The 22357-nt window shown below is 42.6% G+C and overlaps 1 protein-coding gene and 1 long non-coding RNA gene across 3 annotated transcripts; one reads left to right on the top strand and one right to left on the bottom strand.

Moving 5' to 3' along the window:
• Positions 1–1159: 1159 nt before the first annotated feature.
• On the top strand, positions 1160–1761 carry LOC119483491. Its single transcript, XR_005205707.1, has 2 exons — positions 1160–1491; positions 1591–1761. It is a non-coding gene; the product is annotated as an uncharacterized LOC119483491 (long non-coding RNA).
• Positions 1762–9948: 8187 nt separating this feature from the next.
• On the bottom strand, positions 9949–22061 carry LOC119483420 (zinc finger protein 316-like). 2 transcript variants are annotated; one of them, XM_037761512.1, is made up of 4 exons: positions 21307–22061; positions 17949–18025; positions 13651–13786; positions 9949–11305 (listed from the first exon to the last, which is right to left on the bottom strand). In XM_037761512.1, exons 1-4 carry the CDS (start codon positions 21581–21583, stop codon positions 10251–10253), a joined length of 1545 nt encoding a protein of 514 aa, XP_037617440.1. In that variant the 5' UTR covers positions 21584–22061; the 3' UTR covers positions 9949–10250. The 2 variants fall into 2 exon arrangements, with proteins under 2 accessions (XP_037617440.1, XP_037617447.1); XM_037761519.1 differs by having other exon boundaries at positions 13651–13765; positions 21307–22056.
• Between the last annotated feature and the right edge of the window lie 296 nt (positions 22062–22357).

Here is a 22357-nt window from a genome sequence, read left to right as displayed (position 1 = left end):
CACATCCCGTTTGGGCGTGGTCTGTAACGTTCGAGCAACCCCCTCCCTCGCGTGACGTAACCGCTTACGTGGTGACGCCACCGTGAGCGTCCCCTCTTGCTCCTCCTACACTCACACACACATAGACACGCCTCCTCACATAGGCTCACGCCATTACCTTACAGGACACGTGGGGATTCACACCCCCGTTCGTGCGTGATCTGTAACGTTCGAGCAACTCCTCCCTCACGTGACGTAGCCACTTACGTGGTGACGTCCACTTAGGGCGTCCTTTGCTCCTCCCACACCACACACACACATAGACACTCTTCCTTCACACCTCAACACATACACATTTGCATTCACACACACATCTCTCTCTCTTACACACACATCTCTCTCTCTCCCGCACACACATTTTCTTTTGCTTTGTGTTTTGTTTAATTCTAGTTTAGTGCTTAGAGCTGCATTGTAGGACATCCGTTTGTTTATTAAAAGTGTTGTTAATTAGTAATTACTGCTGTGATAAATATTGATTTAGATTAATGTTGTTAGAGTGTTTATTATTGATTAAGATTACTGTATGTAAATAAATGGTCTTATTTTAAATAGCAGTTGTCTGTGTTTATTGTGCATTCATATTGTAATAACAGCTGGTTATGAGAGTTAGTGCTCGGATTCACCCTTCGCTATTCACCTCCTAAGTGTAAAGTAGTGTTAAAATACTGGCCTTTGGAGGGAATATATCCCCTTATGAGACTGGATTAACGTTTGGTTATTGGTCCCTGATTCCAGGGTGGTGCCCCGTTCATTATTAATGTTGATTAATAATTCTTATTAATAATAATAATTCTATGAATATTATTTATTAAATTAGCTAATAACCAAACCTGTTCCATTTGTAAATCCCTTACAGTACCAAAAATATTAATTTCTTGTATATGAACTGCAAAAACAGTGCAACTATACTCTCAACATTAGTGCAAAGTTTACCTTTGATTGTTAGTATATTTTATGGATCTTGGCAGGAAATGAAATTAGCACCTTCCACCTGACAAATACAGGCTAAATGTTGGCTGTGGCAGGTACAAATGTCAGGTCAGCCTAAATTAAATATACTGTAGTCATGGATTAAGGTTACATGATATATTCCAAAATTCTACGGTCTGGTACCACTGACTCAGTGCTTACAATTTAAAAGCGTTCTACTTAGATTTTGTGGCAGACAAAAAAAACTTGAGTGGCCGGTAGAAATGTTCAGTGACCTGCTACAGTGGCAGGTGAGGAAAAAGGTTAATTTCAGACCCTGGATCTATCAGACAAATATCATATAGCAGATGTATTGTTACGATTCTGTTAGTTTTGGTTTTGTTTGTTGTTTTTTTTGTGTTTGCTCTCCCCCTCCTGTTCTCTCTTTTTCTCCTCCCAGGGCAGCAACGAGGCACACCAGGTTTCATTTAGATGATCAACTTCCCCATAAAAGCCTGGCCTACACTAATTCTGTCTCATTAGGTAGTGAACTGTGTACCTTCTCTAATGTTTTTGCATCTTACTATTTTTCCTAGTGTTTCTCGTGACATCCCGACTAACCTGTATTTTTCCTGTGCTCAGGTTCCCTGGTGCCTTGCTGCTGCTCAGCTTCCGTGTTCTCCTGTGTGTGAGATATTCCATATGCTCAGGCCTCGTGTTCATTCTTGCCTCGCCATGAGCCTGCCAGCTCCCTGCCACCCTGCCTGCGTTTTTGCTTCCTGGTTGGAAAATAAACTCTGTTTTCATTTTTACTTACCTGAGTCCGTCTCTGCTTCTGGGGTTTAAACAAAACTAAAAACATGTAATCAATGAATATAATGTCTATGGGTCAACACAGATGTTGTCTGTTGCATCAAACCACTGACAGTAGCTTCAAAAAGAGGCAAGAGCTAAACTAAATTGTTTTCTAAGCTTTGTTTATATGTGATGAACAAACATCTAACACTCTGACAATCTCTCTTTTTCTGTCTTTAGTTACAGATGGTGCTGATTGATCATGAAACTCCATTTGGAAATGTGTTATTTGTTGTTAAGAACTGCTAGTAATCACCACAGGTCTGCCATAGGGAACTGTGACGTCACTATTTTGGTGTGAGCGCCATCTTTGGCCAACTTGGACTACTTCAGTTCTTCCTTCAGTCCATGAGGAGGAACCACAGAGACATGGAAACATGATGCCTCTGACTGTTGTGGGGAAAAGAAACATTATTTTGATAAAGGAGAGTTTGTACAGTCTAACAACCCGTCTGTAATTATGTTTCTTCTGCTCATATCTACTGTACATATTTACTGCACAATCCAGCATTTCCAGAGAATCATAAGCACTGATGCCAGAAAGGCTCAGCTTTGGAACTGGTTAGTAACTCTGGAGTTTACAACTGTCCATCAAAACCCTGTTGGTGGTTATCATTTGTGTGAGATACGCAAGTTAAACTAAATATAAATGTACTGTAACCTCCGTTAGAGAGGGTTATGGTAACTGATGAAAACTGATACAACAGCCAAAAATAATGCATCATCCAGGATGAAATACAGTTGATTTCAGGATATAAAGATGACCGTTAGCGATGCAATTACACTGCCCTGACTCTAATGAGATTATGATACAAAACAAACATTACAGTTCAGATATTCTTTTTGGAAGTACATTGGACACTCCTTAAGGCAACATGCCAGCGTTTCCAGTGCAATGTGTGAAACCAATGATTAAAAATTACCCTATTAGATATTTTGTTTGTTTTTTTAATAATTGCTGTATTATCACCATTATTTCAATAAATTCAGATCATAACTAATATTATTATACTAATGATTATTGTTACCATTATTTATTTATATACTACTATTTGTCAGATAAAAGAATATTTCTTGCTTTAAGAATAATATTGTCCAGATTGACCTAGGCTGAACAAATGATGTATTCTAGCAGATCATGGCTGTTTTCTTTGTGGAGGACACCTAATATTGTGAATGAAACAGGAGACCCGACTGAACTAAAAACAAACACAGGAAGTTGTCCATCATATGTATCTTTATTTGGATTGTTTCTTTTTTGGTTGTAAACTGTTACAGGTTTCAGAACAAGTTCTACTTTAAGAGTTTACAGATTGCCATTCACATGTGGTGCAAGTGAGAACATGTTTTTCTTGTCAAATTGGGTGTGTAATTGTTTTTCTTCCCGATTCTTGTTGCTGTGTGTGTGTGTGTGTGTGTGTGTGTGTGAGAGAGAAAGTAGCCCCAGGAATAATATCAATTTCAATTGCCCAGGAGTTAAAACCACTTTTAGTGTGAGTGAAGTCTGAGATAGCACCAGCAGCATCTCCTCAGTCACACTCTTCATTCATAGGTTTTGTGCATTTGTGATCATCAGGTTTGCACATGTATCCATTTAGTATCTTTTGTCACTGTAGCGAAACGTTTAGACAGGTCAAATTCACACATACCTCCTTTGTCAGTTGTAAGACAAATAACTTCCCCCCCAACATCATCTTTTGTTTTTGGTTTTGTTCATTTCTGAAAACATTACAGATTCCTACAGAGGAATCTACGATAGAGACATTCCAGTCCTTTATATACGAGATCACACCACAGAAATGATTATAACAGCACAGCCAAGTTCATTGCAAACCTTTTACATGTTTAATGATACCCAGACTTTTTTAAACACTGGAACATGTCATGAAAGAGTACTAAAAGGCAACATATTTGTTAGCTGTGAAACCTACAGCTGGTGCCAATTACATCCAAACACCTACACATACAAACACAACTCTCTGATATATAGTTTTTACTGTACATCTTTTTACAGCTCTTTGTCCTTTGATTTGAATTGAGAACAAAGAATGATTGACATTAAAAAGACTGTTAAACATCAGGCTTCAACCTGTGACAAGTCAAGGAAAGGAAATTAAAACATTGCAGGCCTGCATCAATTGGGCTTTATATCTAAAAAGTTAAAAAAATATTCTGATTCAACTACCCAATTCTGGAAACAAACCTAGAGGTAAATCATCTGGACAACAGCACAATACATTTTCCTCTTTATTCTAAAAGGTATAATATGCAGGCATTTTCTAAAAAATCAATGTATCTGATAGTAAAATAATCCATCAATCGTCACTTCTGACCCACTACAAGTGTGGCAGTGTCTGTATCTGCAGTGCTTGGGACATTTCTGGGCTTCAGCATTAACATTATATCTCTCTGATTCACTGCTTTCCCTCACTCGCTCGTTGAGCCGAGGAGGAGGAGGGGCCAACTTCATATTACACCTTTAAGAAATGAGGAGTAAATAAATATACTGACAATCAGTGTGACAGACATGGTCATGGACACAATCATACAGGAGAAGGTGCAGGCCTGCAGTACACCATTTATTCAACAAGTGCCAACATTTCCCACACAACATCAGGCCGCCTCAAGAAGGTCCCTCATTAAGGTTCCTGTAGCAATATGAGTAACAGAGTGGACTACATGTGATAAATACATCATGAAAAACAAATTGTCTATCAGCAATGCCTCCAATTTTGCCCATGTCTTTATCTAATAGTTATGGGAATATTTAAAGTGCTTTAAAAGGAAGAGTCCGACATTTTGCAGAATATACTTACTTGTGGTCAGAAAAGAAGATGATGTAGTCATTTGTGAGTGCACAGTACAGATAGGTCCAGGGCGTGGTTAGCCTAGCTTAGCACAAAGACTAGAGGCAGGGGAAGCAGTTAGCTTGTTAGCTAACTAAAATAACTCCCTACATCTCCAAAGCTGCCTTATCTTTATGTTGTGTCTTTCGATAGCACCAATACATCTCAAGCTGGGGCTCACTGACAGTAAAGACAGAGCTTAAGAATGGAAACCCCATATGAACACAGAACTTATTCCTTCATGATTTGAATTGCCTTGAGGATGCTGGGACAGCTGACGCAGTGTGTTGTTGTTATCGCTGTGTAGTTTGGGGTTTTTCGGTGATTTGTCTCTGTGTATGTGCTGTACTACAAATTGTTTCTCTGAGGACAATAAAGTTTTCTAAACTAAAACTAAGACATGCTGTTTGCTGTCATGGCTCAGCTTGTTGCTCAGCAACAGCTATCTGCTCCTAAAAATCACATGTTCTACTTTTCATCACTGCGTTTGTTGACTACATGAAATACAACATGCACTAAGACAGCTTCGGAGTTGTTGGAATGTTACATTTTCCCTCTTAACTGAGCTAAGCTAACTAAGGCTGCTTTCACATCAGGGTCCCGGGCCCGGATCCGAGTACACTTGTCCCCAAAGTCCAGTTCGATTGATTAGTGTGAACGCTCCGTACCGTACTCGGGCACAGTTCGTCGATCCGTACCCGAGTCCACTTGAAAAGGTAGTCTTGGGCGCGGATCATGTGTACTCTGGTACGGGTTGCATCAGGTGTGAAAGCTAACCGTACCGAAACACGGAAGTGGACCGCTATTTAACGCGAGCAACGTGAGTAACGTGAGTAACGTTAGCAGTTAGCTAGCAGTTTTGTAAGGGCAGGCTTTTTCAACGCTGCCGATCTCCTCCGACACCTGTACACATATAAAACAGTTTCATATCTACAGTATGTCTGTATCTGCGCGCATCATGCGCCGGTCTCATCCTCTGAACTGCACGGCCGTGGATGATACAGCAGGAAGGCCGGCGAGAGGTTCCTTCAAATATAGACAATAGCAGGCGACGGGGTTGAGTGATGTTTGTTATTTTATTCAGCTGATTTAATGGTCTGTCTCTGAAGAACGAGAGACGCTCAGCTGCTCAGCGGACAGAGAGAGAGACAGCGGGGGGGACCAGAGTGTAGAGTCAGCATATTTTCACATCAAACTCGGTGAAATAAGAGTTTATTTCGGTGGTTGTTGGAAAGAGTAACGACGACGGTAGTGGTGAGTTTGATTTAGTTTCTGTCCAGTTTGAATGAAGTGTTTTACGATGCTCCGCCACTAGAACAGCTGATCTCAACATAAACAAATACACGTGGATGATGACACAAGTGAACTCGGGTACGGAACAACTTTACTAATGTAAAAGCTGACCAGAGGGGGATGCGGGGGGCAATCGTACTCGGGCACGACACGGATCAATCGTACCTAATGTGAAAACGCCCTAAGCTAGCAGGGTCCCCCTGCTTCCAGTTGAAAAACATAAACTCTACTGAGAAAATCTCAGCATCATTTGATATCGACACTTTGCAGAGTGAGAAATTAAATCTTGCCGTGTCAGCAGTCCTAAAAAACAACAAAAGCTGGAAGAGTCTGGAAATGTGAATCTGGCTTTAGAAATCACAATAGAATAAGGCAAGAAGAGATTTTTGTTAATAACACTTGCTCAACGTCTGATGATTATTAAATATATTTAAAGTCAATTTGATCTATTTAGTCACCTCATTACATAAATACTATAGAGCTGTCAGGTGCTCAAAATATGGTTCTGTTCATCCTGTTTCACAAGATGGTCAGTGGATGATGCAGCTCCACTGTGATGATGGCTGTGTACCATCATCTTAAGCTAAAATGATCCAAGAGAACCACGACCTCCTCCTCCTTCGTCAGCTCAGACAACACACTCTCATCCCAACTCGTCACATACCGACGCTTTGTCACGCTCCTTTGCGTCCCTTTATTTTTGGCATCAAAACCACTATAGTTACCTTTGGCATCACTTTAGGATTAGGCATCAAAACCACTATAGTTAGATTTAGAAAAACCATAACGTTAGTTCAGTGAAAATGACACCAAACGTTGTGAACATGGGACACGAACAAACAGCTGATTGTGAAGTGACGCACGGCACACGAACAGCGGTCTCCTGGATGAAGCCTTGTGTTTGTTGGACCCATCCGTGCCCCCTCCCACCCGGTGTGTGTCTTTTCGCTCTTTAAACTATGTCACCACACTTCCGGCGCACTTTCTTAGAGCGTTTACTGATGGGTTTAATGGAACGCCCGCTGCGCTTCATACCGGTGCTAAAGACTGCCTTGTGCAGCGCTACCAAACCAATATGAAGAAGTTTAAGTCACAATCCAGACTAAAAGCATCACAGTTTAAACTGCCAAAGGCAGAAAGGACAAATGGCAAAAAATCACCAACTGTGTGAATGCGTAAATTAACACACACACACATACACACACACTATACAACCAAACTGGGAACAAAGGATCACATGGGAACCGTAGAGGTCCAAAATGCTGCGGTCCAAGAGAACCTGGTACCACTCCTGCCAGCGCAACTTCTCATCTGCCCATCAGAACACTCAGGTGATATCAATACATTATCCATACAAACAAGGTGTTTCTGAGTGTGATGTTAGCTTTACAAGTTGATGTCAGATGCTTGATGCTAAACTAATTAAGAAATGAATGAAGTTATTAATAAGAATCAGACCTAAATTAAGATCTTCCTATTTGAATTGCTTCAGAATCTCCGCTGGTGCTTCTTTAACTCTCACTGCTGAACGGAGCATTAATTTATTGAAACTAAATGTAATTGGTAAACATCAAAGAAAGAATTGAATTGATAAACATTAACCGAGGGTATCAGACACTGATTTTACCTGGTCACACGCGGTTCATAAATACTTCATCGTTGCATTAATTGTGCTCATTTAGTCATTACATTTACATCATTTATTCAAGTCATTTAGTTACCTAATTTAGTTCAATAAACATTTCCATTTATAAAGATCTTAATCATCTGATTTGTGTGTATGAAATATGATGGTCACTGTACACCATGCCAAGAACTCCGTAGCAATCCGGAGATTATGAGACTCAAGTGATTAATATCAAATTTGAAGTTTTTCCGTTTTTTCCAAAATTGGGTGTTCGATTCTAATTCTAATTGTGTTACTTAACTTAAGTGTGTTTGATATCTGAAGCTGAGCGCCATCACTCTCCTTAACCCTCTACACCAATTCAGGGGTTTATGAATCATACTTTTGAGTTATTAATGACATTTAACATATTTATATATATTTTGATATTATTTTTAAATATTTATTATTAAACCTGCTACAAGCATTAACGCTACACATGTGTATTTCGTTAAACTTATGTGTTGCTTAGATGTATTCTTATGGTGTCTTTCAGCTGCAACGCCGACAGTATGAAACAGACTTGGGAGCAAATACAAACATAAATATAAAGCAGGCTTACTTTCATATCTTGTAGGGCTGTACCAAATAGTTCGAAGCTTCATTCATAACATTGACATTCAAATTCGATAAAGATTAGGATACACTAATATTAATAGTATTATACTATTGTAGAATTAGATTCCAGTGGTGGCTGCGTAGGATTGTTTTCGACTGGTGTGATCCAAACCTTTCCAATAACTCCAGAGCGTTGTAATGTCCAAAAGTCAAAATTTATTGAAAGTGGATAGATGTAATAATTTCGAAAAATCACAACATGTTTTTATTTAACAAAATATTCTGCTTCAATCCATATTTGTTGGCATTTAGCCTTGCAAAAAACAACCGAGATAAAAAAAACAACTGGTCTCCCACATGCAAAGACATCACGCACCTTTATTAATGAGGCGGTCTAGCAGCAGTCTAACAGCACCATGAATTACATTTATATAACCACAATAACACAAGATCAGTATATATTCTTTTATATATTCATACGACTCACTTATCTGAATCAGCTTCTTGAGCTGCAAGTTGCCATGAGACACGTTGGAGTCGTTCTCTTATAGTCCCTCAGACAGAATGCATCGCCTTGCGTTACTTTGCTACCGGTACTGTTATGTACGCTGTGGGTGATGATATGAAAGTAAGCCTGCTTAGCGCTTCCAATTATATCTTTAATATATTTATATCTATTTTTTACTTGCTCCCAAATCCGTTTCACACCACCGGGGTTGCAGCTGAGAGAATAAAGCTAAAATTATAGCCATCATTTTCCCAAGGGGATAAATAAAGTATCTTGTATTCTATTCTATAAGAATACATCAAAGCAACACAATATTCAACGGAATACACATATGTAATTATATACTTGTGCAGATGGGGTAGTGATATTATAAGTCTGTTCATTTACACATTCACACAGTCGGGGATTTTTTGCCAGCTCTTCTTCCTGCATTTGGAAGTTCAAACTGTGTTACTTTTAGCCTGGATTATCTGTTTAACATCTTCCTATTTGTAAAATATTATAGTTTGCTCTTTGTTTGTAAAACATGCCGCTCTGCTGACAGGAGACCTGTTGCAATTGGTCATATGCTGCAAACACCAGGCACTCATAGCCAGATTGAGAAACCCTGGGTTGACTTCAACGTAACGGTTCATATGATATCTAATGAAAAAGATATTCCTCCTTTTTCATTCATTTTCCTACGAATGTCCAGCAACACATGTCAATTTCCGTTCATTACATGCATACAATCTTCTCAAAATAAACTTCCGTCTTCACAGGAAACAACTTCCTTAGGTTTAGGTGACAAAACGACTTAGTTAGGTTTAGGATATGATCGCGGTTTGGCTTAAAATAACTACGGAAGTGGGGTTACTATGTTAGGGTTATGTTAGTTATGTGACAAATAAATCAATTTTGACTTCTGGTTTGACACGGGACACGAACGCCGGCCTCCTGGGTGAAAGTCCAGTGTTTGCTCACCCTCCCGTCCACCCAGACCTCCTTCCTAAGAGGCGTTCGCCGCTCTTTATATTTCCTTGTTGACAATTACATATGTAAATACACACAAATTGATTTTGTGGGATATACATGAATTACAGTAGGTTACTTAAGGGTTACGTAGGTATAGCTACGAACAGTGTATGAGACGAGCCCGATCAAGTTGATAACCATCATTGCAGGCCCGCTTAGCGTGATGGCGGTTGTTAAGGTTAGTTAAGCCAGATAATGAAAAGATATCCTGGGTATGTTGAACTGGCTTTGTAATACAGGGCCCATGTGTGTTAGCTATGTAAACACAAACAACACCATTTAATGACAAATTGAGTGTTATCAACACTGTCGCAGGCACTATTGTACAGTCCACTCTGTGATCCTCTCTCAGTTTGAAACAGTAAGAGTAAGAAACAGAATTCACATATAACAAATATCAACTGTACGTGCCATGATATCACAGGATAACGCCTTGCTTCTTTGTTTCAGCTTACAGAAGATGCTGGAATTCCCATGTAAAGGATTTCAATCATTCACCCTTCAGAGCTCAAACTGAATGAGGATCAATTCCAGATGCCATCCACCTCCTCCAGCTGTCAGTCTACAGGCCACACTGAGACTGCTGCCGGTGTCTGCGAACGCTACACATTTGGCTGAAGGACTGTCCGCATCGTGCGCAGCTGTAGGGCTTCTCCTGTGTGTGGACTGTGCGGTGCCTCTTCAAGTGGCTGGATGAGATGAAACTCTTCCCGCACAGCGTACATCGATAACGCCTCTCCCCAGTGTGGATGAGGAGGTGGACCCGCAGGTTGTTGGGCTGGGCAAAGCCCTTCCCGCAGTGGGGGCAGGTGTAGGGCCTCTCACCTGTGTGCACCCGTTGGTGCAGCTCCAGGGCGGCTGCACTGGGGAAGACACGCCCGCACACAGCACACACCACGGGCTCTTTAGCAGCAGCAGCGCCGCTCCTGAAAGGCCGCCTCTGGCTGGTCGTAGTGGCAGAAGGAGCTGTAGGGGGAGGGGGTGGAGGAGGCGGTGGAGGTGGTGCAGAGACAACAGCAGCAGCGGCAGCGGCAGCTGCGGCAGTGGCGATGTCGAAGGAGGCAGCGAAAGCAGCCATTTCATGAGCGCCACCTGTGAAGAGCATGGTCGGAGGGCCATCTAGAACGTCTCCTCCTCCCTGCGAGGGGAAGGAGGCAGAGGGGTGGCCAGTTTCTGTGTTCCCCAAACCCAGCTGTGCTACTGCATAAGCTGCACCAAGATGGCTGACCCTCTCCTGCATCCAGGCCAGGTCCAGGCCCAGACTGTTCAGGTGGTCAGGGCTGGGCTCATCTAAGGCTACAGGGGCTGACAGCTGAGAGGCATGAAGTTCATCTTCTGCGGCATCATCTGTCTGGACCTCTGGCTTCAGAGCACCATCTGTTAGGCTCCCTCCAAGGTCCCTGCGAGCGGCCTCGGGGGCCATGACCCCGCCACTGCTGACTGTCAAACTGTTGCCCAGAGGCATGGTGGCTTTACGTTTCGCTCGAGGCCTGCAGGTCAGGTCCATCGTGGCATCAGTTGGGGAAGAGGAGGGTTGGGTGGTGGAGGAGGTGATGTTGATGACACTGGTGTCAAGAACAATATCACTGGGGGGGATTTCCTCACTGGGCTCCATGGCTGAAGACGGACAGACAGGCACAGAGGAACAGGGTGAGTGGAGTTAAAGAAAAAAAAAAGAGAAATTCAAAGAGTATCATTCATAAAACATTATTGCTGCACTGTTTTATGCTCAACACAGTTAGATTGTATGAAGCCAGGCAGAGAGGGCTGATGAGGATGGACAGGAAGAGTCGGAATTTAGGGAGATCAGAAACTATAAATAAACTCAGGGACAAATCTTGGGTCAGATCACAACCCAAGATATTCTCCTCAGTGTACATGAGTTTTCGCTGCCTCAGAAAATCAAAGTTGTTTCGATTATATTTCACTTTCTAGAATAAAAATATACAAACTCCTTTGGTCCCTGGTTATCATTTATTTTTTCTGAGTGAGTCATTTTTGTTGCAGCTTCATCCTAGGGAATGAGTTTGTATTGTTTAGATTCAACAAAATACCATGATGATGTAGGTGAGGCGAAAGCTGGTACAGCGCCGCCTCTACCTCACCCCGAGCACGGTCCACAGTCCACGGTCCACGGTCTACCTCCAGGGGTAGAGCTCCTGCATGGAACCGGGGAGCACAGCACTCCCCATTTGAGATGATGATAATCGGTAAGTCCATTATCAGAGATATCAAACTCAAGGTCGGCCAAGACTTTTTTCTTTCCCAGGTGCTATTGCCTCAGATTTAATTGTTGAAATCCCCCGTCTGCTCTCACCATACTCAGATATTAAAAAGATCGTCATAAACATCGGCACTAAAGACATTCCCCGTCATCAATCTGAAATGCTCAAACAGGATTTCCTCAGTCTGGGCTATGCCCCGGAGTGCGGTGCTTCACCAGACTCCTCCAGCTCCATTCCTGGCTCCAGTTCCATTGCAGGGCGCAAAACATTGGTTTTATCGACAATTTTAATCTGTTTTGGGAGACAGCTCCATTTTTAAAAGGGACGGTTTACATCCAAACTGACTGGATTGTCGCATGTTGGCTGCCATTCTTTTCACAACACTCTAATCAGCCTGTGTGACTATCATCAGACTCCAGGACACCTGTCCTAAACTCTTCTTCCCTTACATTACAGGACTTTGTAACCTGCACAAGCACTAGAAGCATAAGCCACCCATGTTAAGTGTTTGCTCTGTCAGCACTTGTTGCCGTTGTTAGCGCTGTAAGCACTGTTTGCTGCTAGCCGTCGGCTCAGACATCTCCATGTTCAGAGCCGTGCGCAGGCTGTATGGGTTGTAGCTGCTGCGGTAGTGGGCCAATCACACGTCGCAATAAATCAAAGAATGTTCACAGTGATTGGCTGTGGCCAAAACAGTCCGATTTGTCTAGATCTGGGCACAAAAAGGATGGATTGCAGGTATCGTTTGACTGGAGACATTTTGATACTACTTGGTTCTGCTCGTTTCGGTTGATACCTTAAAGGTATCGAGTACAAGAGCAGAACCAAATAGTATCAAAATGTCTCCAGTCAAACGTGGGGTGTATCCTCCTAATACAAAAACACGGCGGCCGCATACGTCACACACACTCGCCCAGGAGAGAGGTCTGGATGGGCCGATGGGCGCGGAGTCTGTGATGTACTGTTTGTGTGTGTGTCTGTGAGAGGGAGCTGGAGGAGAGAGGGAGAGAAGGAAACGCCAAAGCGAGTGTCATGCCGGCGGGGTGGCTTAAAAACATTTCATGACAATTTGTAGTCGATGTTCACGATGTAGTCATTTTATACACCACGCGTGGGACAAGCCGCGATACGCTCACCCCTAGCTAGGGGTTCAGTGTCTGGCTCCCGGACACTTCGACACTCTATCTGGAGGAGCCGGGGATCGAACCAAGAACCTTCCGATTACTAGACGACCGCTCTACCTTCTGAACCAAGCCGCACCAATCGATAGAACATGATAATATGATAAAAAGTCCTCAGAGGGTGGATGAGGCAAACTAATAACAGTATTAATGGTTCAGTTTCAGCAGTTATTGCAATGCAATGAGGCACTTCATAATGTTATTAGTGACAAAGTGCTTGATTGAGAATAGAGGTTAATTCTTGACCTAACTGTGAGACATATCTGTGATCAAATATTCTGAACTCAAAGTCCACCTGATCAAGGCCAGAACAAGCTCCTCTGTGAGCCTTGAGTTGAGAATGTTTCATCACACGAATGTCTGCCGTGACTACGGTGTATTAATGGAGAAAAACTGACTAGTTGACTGAAGTTCAGACGTGGTGTTGAGTTTTCATCGGCTCTCCTCTAGTTTATCTTCATATTCTGCTGTGTTTGTATTAAAACCAGAGTAAACATTGAAACCATAAGAACAATCAATGGAACACTAATTGAATCATGTAGAGAGCCACACTCACCAGTAGACAGGCCACACTCTGCCCTGATGTTGACCTCCACCTTGAGGTCCAGGTTGCAGTCATCTCTCTCCACTCTCTCCTGCTTTACCAGTGGCAACACATTGGTTTCCTCCTGCTGTGATACAGTGAAAAGCAGCTGGAACATTACATGGACATATCTGCATTCATCAGGTTCATTTATCATTTATCACACATTCAGGACGAACCTCAGCCAGGAGGAGTGCATCATAGCACAGAGACAGCACTAGTGAAAATTACAAATGACCTCATCAGACAAAGACATTTTTTCTGTACTGGTGTTGTTAGATCTCAGTGCTGCTTTTGACACCATTGACTCTGGGTGTCACGATTTGATTCTCAATCGGAAATCGATCAAAATTGGCTTCCAACCCCGACCATCGAAATTGAAAGCAATATCAATTTTTTTTTTTACCGTCCCAGCCCACCTACGTGTTATGGAAAAGAAATACAGCTGGAATCAAGAAATGTAACAGTCACTTCTCTCATGGTTCAAAATATAACCCAGTACAAAAATCACTATTTCCAATATAAGCCACCAAGTTCTGAAATGACACATTACATTACAAACACTCACAAAAGTAACATTTGCATTTTGGAACATAAAACAGCAAACTTAAACTACTCAGTCCTGCACTTGGGAGGAGGCAGGCATGATGGGAAATGTGGGCCGTCCCTGTCGCTACGATACTCAGGGCACTTCCTGCATATGCCCAAGGCGTGTGGAAGCATGCTGGGTCACGGGCGGATATGGGTCTTGGGGTATGGGGTATAACACCTGCGCAGTGTAACCCAAGCTGCAGTCGTGCGTTGCGATTGGCTCAATTTTGGCGAGTGTAGGCCAGATTTACTGCACATTTGTTATACCCCAAAAGATGTGATGCGTTGATGACGCGTGATCCAGCCTCGTTTCCATAAGCCTTGCATATGCCTAATGGCATTTTACACTGCATGAATTAGCCTAGCCGCTAGCGGACTTTAGTTAGTTAGTTAGCTCTCCTACTCTTACTTGATTTAACATTAAGTCACTGCATCTCCTGACAGAACAACACCACGGGTGAATTCCAGCCAACATGCACGTTTTTTCAACTCAACATTGTTGAATCACAGCAGCTGATATTGGTAGTGAGAGCAACAATCTAGCGGACTGCTGAGTGACATCTCTCAGCTCACACAGACTGTGTCCAAAGCTCCGACTCTCCCCTCAGGGACAAACAGCAAACAGAGGAGAGAGAGAGGCGAATGAGAAGAGAGAAACGAGCAAGACCATAAATGACAACAAAACCCTATTTTTGTAGATTACAGCACACTTGTAATGCACTGCAGAAGGATTTCTGTTTAGTTTCTGTAATAATTATGTACTGAGGTGGTCACACAGATACTGAGATTGAACAGATGCAGCTTTTTATATTGTAGACTGTTGTAGTCTAATTTTTGAAACATTTTCTAAATAAAAAGGGACTTCAGTTCTCTTTTTAAAGAAGAACTTTAAAAGGTAAATGACAGTTGTCAGAGCATAAAACCAAAGATCTGTCATCTAACAATGGCATGTTTAAATTGAAAAATCAAATCAAATCACGGCTTTAAAATCGAAAGTCAAATTGAATCGTGGATTTGGAGAATCGTGAGACTCCTACCATTGACCATCACATCCTATTACAGAGACTGGAATATGTAATTGCCATTAAGGGAACTGCACTAAGCTGGTTTAAGTCCTATTTATCAGATCGATCTCAGTTTGTACATGTTAACGATGAGTCCTCTATGCACGCCAAAGTTAGTCACGGAGTTCCACAGGGTTCTGTACTTGGACCAATTCTATTTACCTTATATATGCTTCCCTTAGGCAATGTTATTAGAAAACACTCCATAAACTTTCATTGTTATGCAGATGATACCCAGTTATATCTATCGATCAAGCCAGACGAAACCAACCAGTTAACTAAACTTCAAGCATGCCTTAAGGACATAAAAACCTGGATGACCCGCAATTTCCTGATGTTAAACTCAGACAAAACTGAAGTTATTGTACTTGGCCCTGAGCGCCTCCGAAACAAATGCTCTAATGATATAAATTAGTTACTCTAGATGGCATTGCCCTGGCCTCCAGCACCACCGTAAGGAATCTGGGAGTTATCTTTGATCAGGATATGTCCTTTAACTCTCACATAAAACAAACCTCAAGGACTGCCTTTTTTCATCTACGTAACATTGTGAAGATCAGACACATCCTGTGTCAAAATGATGCAGAAAAATGAGTCCATGCATTTGTTACTTCTAGACTAAATAACTGCAATTCCTTATTATCAGGCTGCTCCAATAAGTCTCTTCAGACTCTCAAGTTGATCCAGAATGCTGCAGCACATGTACTGACAAGAACTAGAAAAAGAGATCATATTACCCCTGTATTAGCTTTTCTGCACTGGCTGCCTGTAAAATCAAGAATAGAATTTAAAATCATCCTCCTCACCTACAAAGCGCTAAACGGTCAGGCCCCATCATATCTTAAAGAGCTCATAGTACCCTACTACCCCACTAGAGCACTGCGCTCACAGAATGCAGGGTTACTTGAGGCTCCTAGAGTCTCCAAAAGTAGAATGGGAGCCAGAGCCTTCAGATATCAAGCTCCTCTTCTCTGGAACCAGCTCCCAGTTTCAGTCCGGGAGGCAAACACCGTCTCTACATTTAAGAGTAGGCTAAAGACTTTCCTCTTTGATAACGCTTATAGTTAGGGCTGTCTTGGACCAGCCCCTAGTTTTGCTGCTATAGGCCTATAGACTGCCGAGGGACTTCCTATGACACACTGAGCTCCTCTGTCCTTTCTCCTTCATGACCCATTCATTGTTACTAACTTAATTTTTCTCCAGTCTTTGTGCTTTCTCATCTCGCAGGAATCCATGGATCGGGGTTACGTCTGCTGCCTGCTTGACACCCACTGCTACCATCATTATTAACAGCCTTTTTTTAGTAGTAGTCATATATCTATTATTATTACAGCTATTATTATTGATATTTATATTATCACTCTATTACATCCACTGCTATTGATTATTGTTATTAGTCCTATTTGTATTACTACTTATAGCTGTAACAATGCAATGCTTATGGGGGATCTCTTGTTGGGTCTCTAAACTATAGAGTACGGTCTAAACCTGCTCTATATGAAAAGCATCTCAAGATAACTTCTGTTATGATTTGACGCTATATAAAAATAAATTGAATTTAATTCAAATAAATTGAACTGAAATTGAACCTAGACCTGTGACCATGTTCATACATGTAGGCTACCTGAAATCCATGATGTCATAGCAGACAGAGTGTCAAGTTACACATCCTCCACTGCACATTGTGCTATGCTAAATTGTGAGGGAAGCAGCAGGAAGCAAAGCAAGAACTTTTCAACCTCCAAGTTAGAAAAACACCAATCTGGTTTAACATCACTATCTGCAGCTGAATTCCTGCTGGGAAAGTCAGGATTTCAGTTAATGTTGTGACATTGCTGACTTAATGTTCAATGTCATAATATTGAAGATGCTAAATACGGAATTCAGAGCATTTCTGTTGCTTACGCACAGCTCTCAACATGGTGATAGCTGAGCCGGTGGCTCGTAGCTAACGGCGCTAACAGCGATAGCTGGGGTCCATGCTATGACGACCGATGGCGTTATCAGCTGTGAGCGCCGCATGAGAGCAGGGCAGAGCAGCGACCCTGTGCTAGCCAGTGGAGCGCGCTCACATGCACTACAGTGCGCTAAAAGGTACGCAAGGCTGGCCCGGCGGAGGAGAAGCTCTAATTACACACACACACACACACACACACACACACACACACACACACACACACACACACACACACACACACACACACACACACACACACACACACACACACACACACACACACACACACACACACACACACACACTCACACACAGAGTGATTTCATTTTCTGCTCAGGTAGACATTACTCCTCTATATCTTTACATAGACAATAGTTGTTGATGATATATTAATGCTCTGAATATCATATAGAGTACCTTTAAGATGAAATCACATGATTTCATTTTCGTAATCACACCTTTCAGTGTGTTGATGTGGTTTTCAGCAGTTTGGTGTACTTGAGTGAACACTACACCACAGAGGATACAGTTTCCAGGTCACCTGTAAGTGTGTGTCATCTCCACTGCTTTCATTTCTATGTTCCCAGAGTGTAGAATCGACACCTTACATATAGTAGAACCCTGAAATAGCTGTGAAGCAAAAGATTCCAGTGATTTACCTTTGAAATGTGATGGAAGGGTTTGTCTTCAGAGGCATCGGGAAGAGGCAGTACCACAGGCTGATGGTCGTCAGCTCCTAAGAGAAGAGCACAGAACACTGAGCAAGGACTGTCCACAGGTTTTCCTGCCTTTTGAACTTGTGGGTTTTGGCTGTGTCATCATTTAGCATGTACAACTTCTCTCTTCAAAGTCATTTCTGAGCTTCTGAATGAGCTCCTATAGCTTCAGACTTACTGTATATCTGATTTCTAATCTTGAATGGTATGTTGTTATGAAAACAAATATCATCTAATTTGCAGTCTTTGAATGGGAGGGATATGTAGTGATATAGTATTATAATAAACATATCATACTAGCATACATCCATTCCAAACACCAGTTGATTGGAGCAGAGAGTGCCCCAAAACTGCTCATGGTTGCAAAGCATCCAATCATCTGAGTATTTGTTTTTTATATATAGAAACTTCTGGCAAAACTTCACCTACTTCTGAATGATATGCTGTATATACATGACAATGCATATTACTATTTGTGCCTTGGTTTTCCTCATGGTCCTCACTGTAAGACCTCACCTTTTGTACTGGTCTCCATAAAGCTTGTTTAGATCTCCAGGGGCGCCTTAATATTACTTGAGGCACCCGGGGCAACGGACGTTTTGGAGGCCCTTCCCTCCCTTCACAATAGGCCTCTTAATTCAGAATCCCTCATCAATGGACAGCGACAAATATTAAAAGACCAGTGTGTAACATTTAGGCAGATCTATTGGCAGAAATGGAATATAATATTAATAAGTATGTTTTCTTTAGTGTATAATCACCTGTAAATAGGAATCATGTATTCGTTACCTTAGAATGAGCCGTTTATATCGACATTTGGAGGGGGTCCCCTTCCACGGAGTCCGCCATGTTGCTCCACCATGTTTCTACAGTAGCCCAGAATGGACAACTCAAACTCTGTTAACTTTTCCTGTTTGGGTCGGAGTCGATAACATTACTCGCCTCTCTCTCTCTCTCTCTCTCTCTTGCTCTACCACTCACTTCCCACCTCTGATCCTAATGACCTACGCACCACTTACTGGCTCTAGAGACGGCCATTCGCATTTTCACAACGGCCACCGTAGTCCCTTATACGTTTTAGTTAGGTGTAATCTGCAACCTCATCGCTAGATACTGCCAGATCCCACACACTGTTCCTTTAGAGTGCCCTCCTAATCAGTAAACAGAATATAAAACTCATCATCATAAGACAATATGTCAACAATAATCAAAACAATAGGTTATTGAGCCAAGACGAGACACACGAGAAGATCAGTGTTTTCAATTAAAAAAAAACGCAAAGATCGCATGGAAAGAACCAGTATAAATTTGGGGTGGGAGGTTGGGGGTTGGGGGTTTGGGGTTTTTGACCTCAAACTATGCAATTTTACATCATTTTGGACCATTATTATTACTATAGATAACATAGGCTATAGTCTAGACCCTGGGTTCCCAGCTCCAGACCTCCAGACCCCCTATCTGCTCCAGTTCTCTCTGCTCTAACACACCTGAACCAGCTGATGCTCAGCCCTGATCCAACGGTAAGAGCTGCTGAGTTGCATCTGGTGTGTTCAAAACATAACATGAGGAGTACATTACCTACTGTTGTATTGTCATTGATTTATTTTCCACTGCTCGGGGGTAATAAACTGATGACGACGACGACAGTGGTGTGTACGGTAGATGGGCTACAGCGAAAACACTTGCATGTTATGAATTCACAGTGTATAGAAAATTAACATTTATAAGATGAGCAGCGACCGTCTTCTTGTACTTTTTCGCCAACTACCAAACATTTATTTGGCACTCTTTGGTTAGTGTGATGAACATGGTTTTATCAGTGCTTATTATCACGCATTAATAAACAACCAGCTCCGCCCCGCTAGATGACTCGCTCTCATTGGCCATATTATGTACTGATTTTGCAGGACGTGAACATTGAATCAATACATTACAGCACGCTCTTTCTCTCTTTTATTTAGTTATTTCTCGTATTTTGCACTTGTACTTCCATTTGATGTATGGGCTCAGTGCTGCTGCTATGTGCTCTCATGTTCTTAATGTTTGTAGCCTATGTCATAGAGGGGGGGCATGCGTGGGATTCAGATTTTTTACTTTTTATTCTGTAAATATTTGAATCTGGAAAGCACTTTGTGCTATATAAATAAAATTATTATTATTATTATTGCACTAGTTGGCTACTTATCTCTCTATCTCTCTTTCTTATGTAAAACAAAAACTAAGCAGTAAAACGACGGCTCAAAAAATGTCATAAAAGCAATCCCTGCAGCCTCAGGATGGGAATGAACCTCGTGTGCGTAATGTGTCACTAGAAGCCGGTCTGTAAACTGCTGCTCGTACAGCAGTCTGTCGCCCACACTGGGATCCTGTCCCTGGTGAGCGGAGTGCAGCAGCACGTCGGGCCGCCACACGCCACCATAGTCTCACTGTGGGTCCAGCCAGGACAGCTGACAGGGAGGCCCAAGGCTGCCCCAGCAGAGCGGAGCTCTCCATCCACTCCCTGGCAGGGTGCTGCTGCTACCGTGGGCCCCAGGTAGCCTCGGCCCTCGCTCAGCCGTCCGGGCTGACCCACGGCGCGACAACAGTGGCGTGCCGCGACCTGACATGGTGCTGCACTGCGTTCACCCAGGACATCCCAGTATGGGTGACGGACTGCTATACGGGTAGCTACTGCTCAATAACAAAGGGGAACTTTAGACTCTGTTGTAAAGGCCTACATTTGGAGGTCATCTTGTATGCTGCTGGTTGCTGATTGGTAACGAGCCGAGGAAGGATGACCTCCCTTGGAACGTCATTTATTTTGACCAATCACAGATTAGCATGAAAAAAATGACATTCATTAAATTGATAGAAGATGTCCCATCTCAAGGGAGGACAGCAGGACCGCGTCCTCCCTTGGTTCATTTCAACCAGTTACTCCTTTAATATTCCGATCTCCCTCTTTCCTCTCAAAACAAATAGAGGAGCAGCGACCTCCTCTGCCTCTATGGACTAGGATTAGTTGATGTGGAGTTTGCAACAGCTTGCCAAAGTACACGTGCACACGTGTACACGCACTGTGGACGTAGCAGGTACTCAGTGAAGGTATTGCTAGACAGCAGAGCGGGGAAGATGGAGCAGTGTGGAAACAGACTGAATGCATCAGCTCATGAATAAGCAGAGCCCATCAGTGGATGAGGACATGTGTGTCACCGTGACTCCCTCACACATCAGTGTATGAGGACATGTGTGGATCAGTGCTGGAGCAGCCAGAAGGCCAGCTGCAGCCCTGCCTCCTGCCTCCTCCATCTCTTCACCTTACCTTCTGGTGGTCTGAAATGCACGGCATGCATCTCCTCCCGCTGACTCCGTCTCCTCATCTTCCTCTCGTAGCTCCTCATCTTCATGTCTATCTCTCGTAGTTTCTGCCGCAGAGCATCGTTCTCCTTCTCGCTCTTGTCCCTCTCCTGGTCCATCTGGGAGCGCAGCGCTGCGTAGCCATCGTCCACCAGCTTACAGATCTCCGCCACCGCCGAGTTGGCCAGTATCTCTATGATCGAGGCGATTTGCGTTTGAAAGCCAACACAGTCCGCCATCATGGCCAGGCCTGTCTGTCTCTCTGTCTGTCTGTCTGTCTGGTGCTGCGCGGACAGATGCGCGTGACAGACGGCTGCTGTTGCTGCGGTGCACGGGCGTGAACAGATCCACTGATATGTGACTGCTGCTGTTTCACTCCGTTATGGGCTCTACATGTTGTGGCTCTGTGAGGTGCGAGAGTCGCCTCCTGATGACGTCAGTTTGTTGTTCAGCATCACTGCACTGGCAGCAGTGTCTTGTCTCGCTGGCTGGCTGTCCCATGGTCTGTCCCAACAGTCAGAAGAGGACATCTCATCTCATTGGACACAATAGAAGGAGTCCTGTGTGACTCTGGAACAGTGAAGAGCATCTCAACCATCTCCATGTGAAGCTGCTTAATGTGTACTTACTGTAGAAAAGCTTTACACACTTGGTCTACTCATATGTTGCTCATTGGTATATAAAACATCATTTCTCTCACATGTAGCACTGATACTACATTTACATAGAATATACTACAAAACTACATACGGAATAAATTGAAATTGAAATAATGTTTAAAGGTCTTTGATAACATTTTTATGTAGACAAATATTTAAAAACAAAAATAATAGGCTACATCCACAGAGCCTTTAGAAAGGTGACAAATAAAACAATGGCTTTTCCTGAGAAGAAAATATGAAATTAACTGAATTAATCATTTAAAAAATGTTGTCGGGTCCAAAATGAATGTTTAGTTAATATCTGTGGAAGATATCTTACATTTGATTCCCACTTCTAACAAGGCTTTTGAGCCA

This window comes from Sebastes umbrosus, chromosome 3 (assembly GCF_015220745.1).
Source record: "Sebastes umbrosus isolate fSebUmb1 chromosome 3, fSebUmb1.pri, whole genome shotgun sequence".
Taxonomy (NCBI): domain Eukaryota; kingdom Metazoa; phylum Chordata; class Actinopteri; order Perciformes; family Sebastidae; genus Sebastes; species Sebastes umbrosus.
Note: the sequence above shows the minus strand (reverse complement) of the source record. Positions and strands in the feature narration are given on the sequence as shown.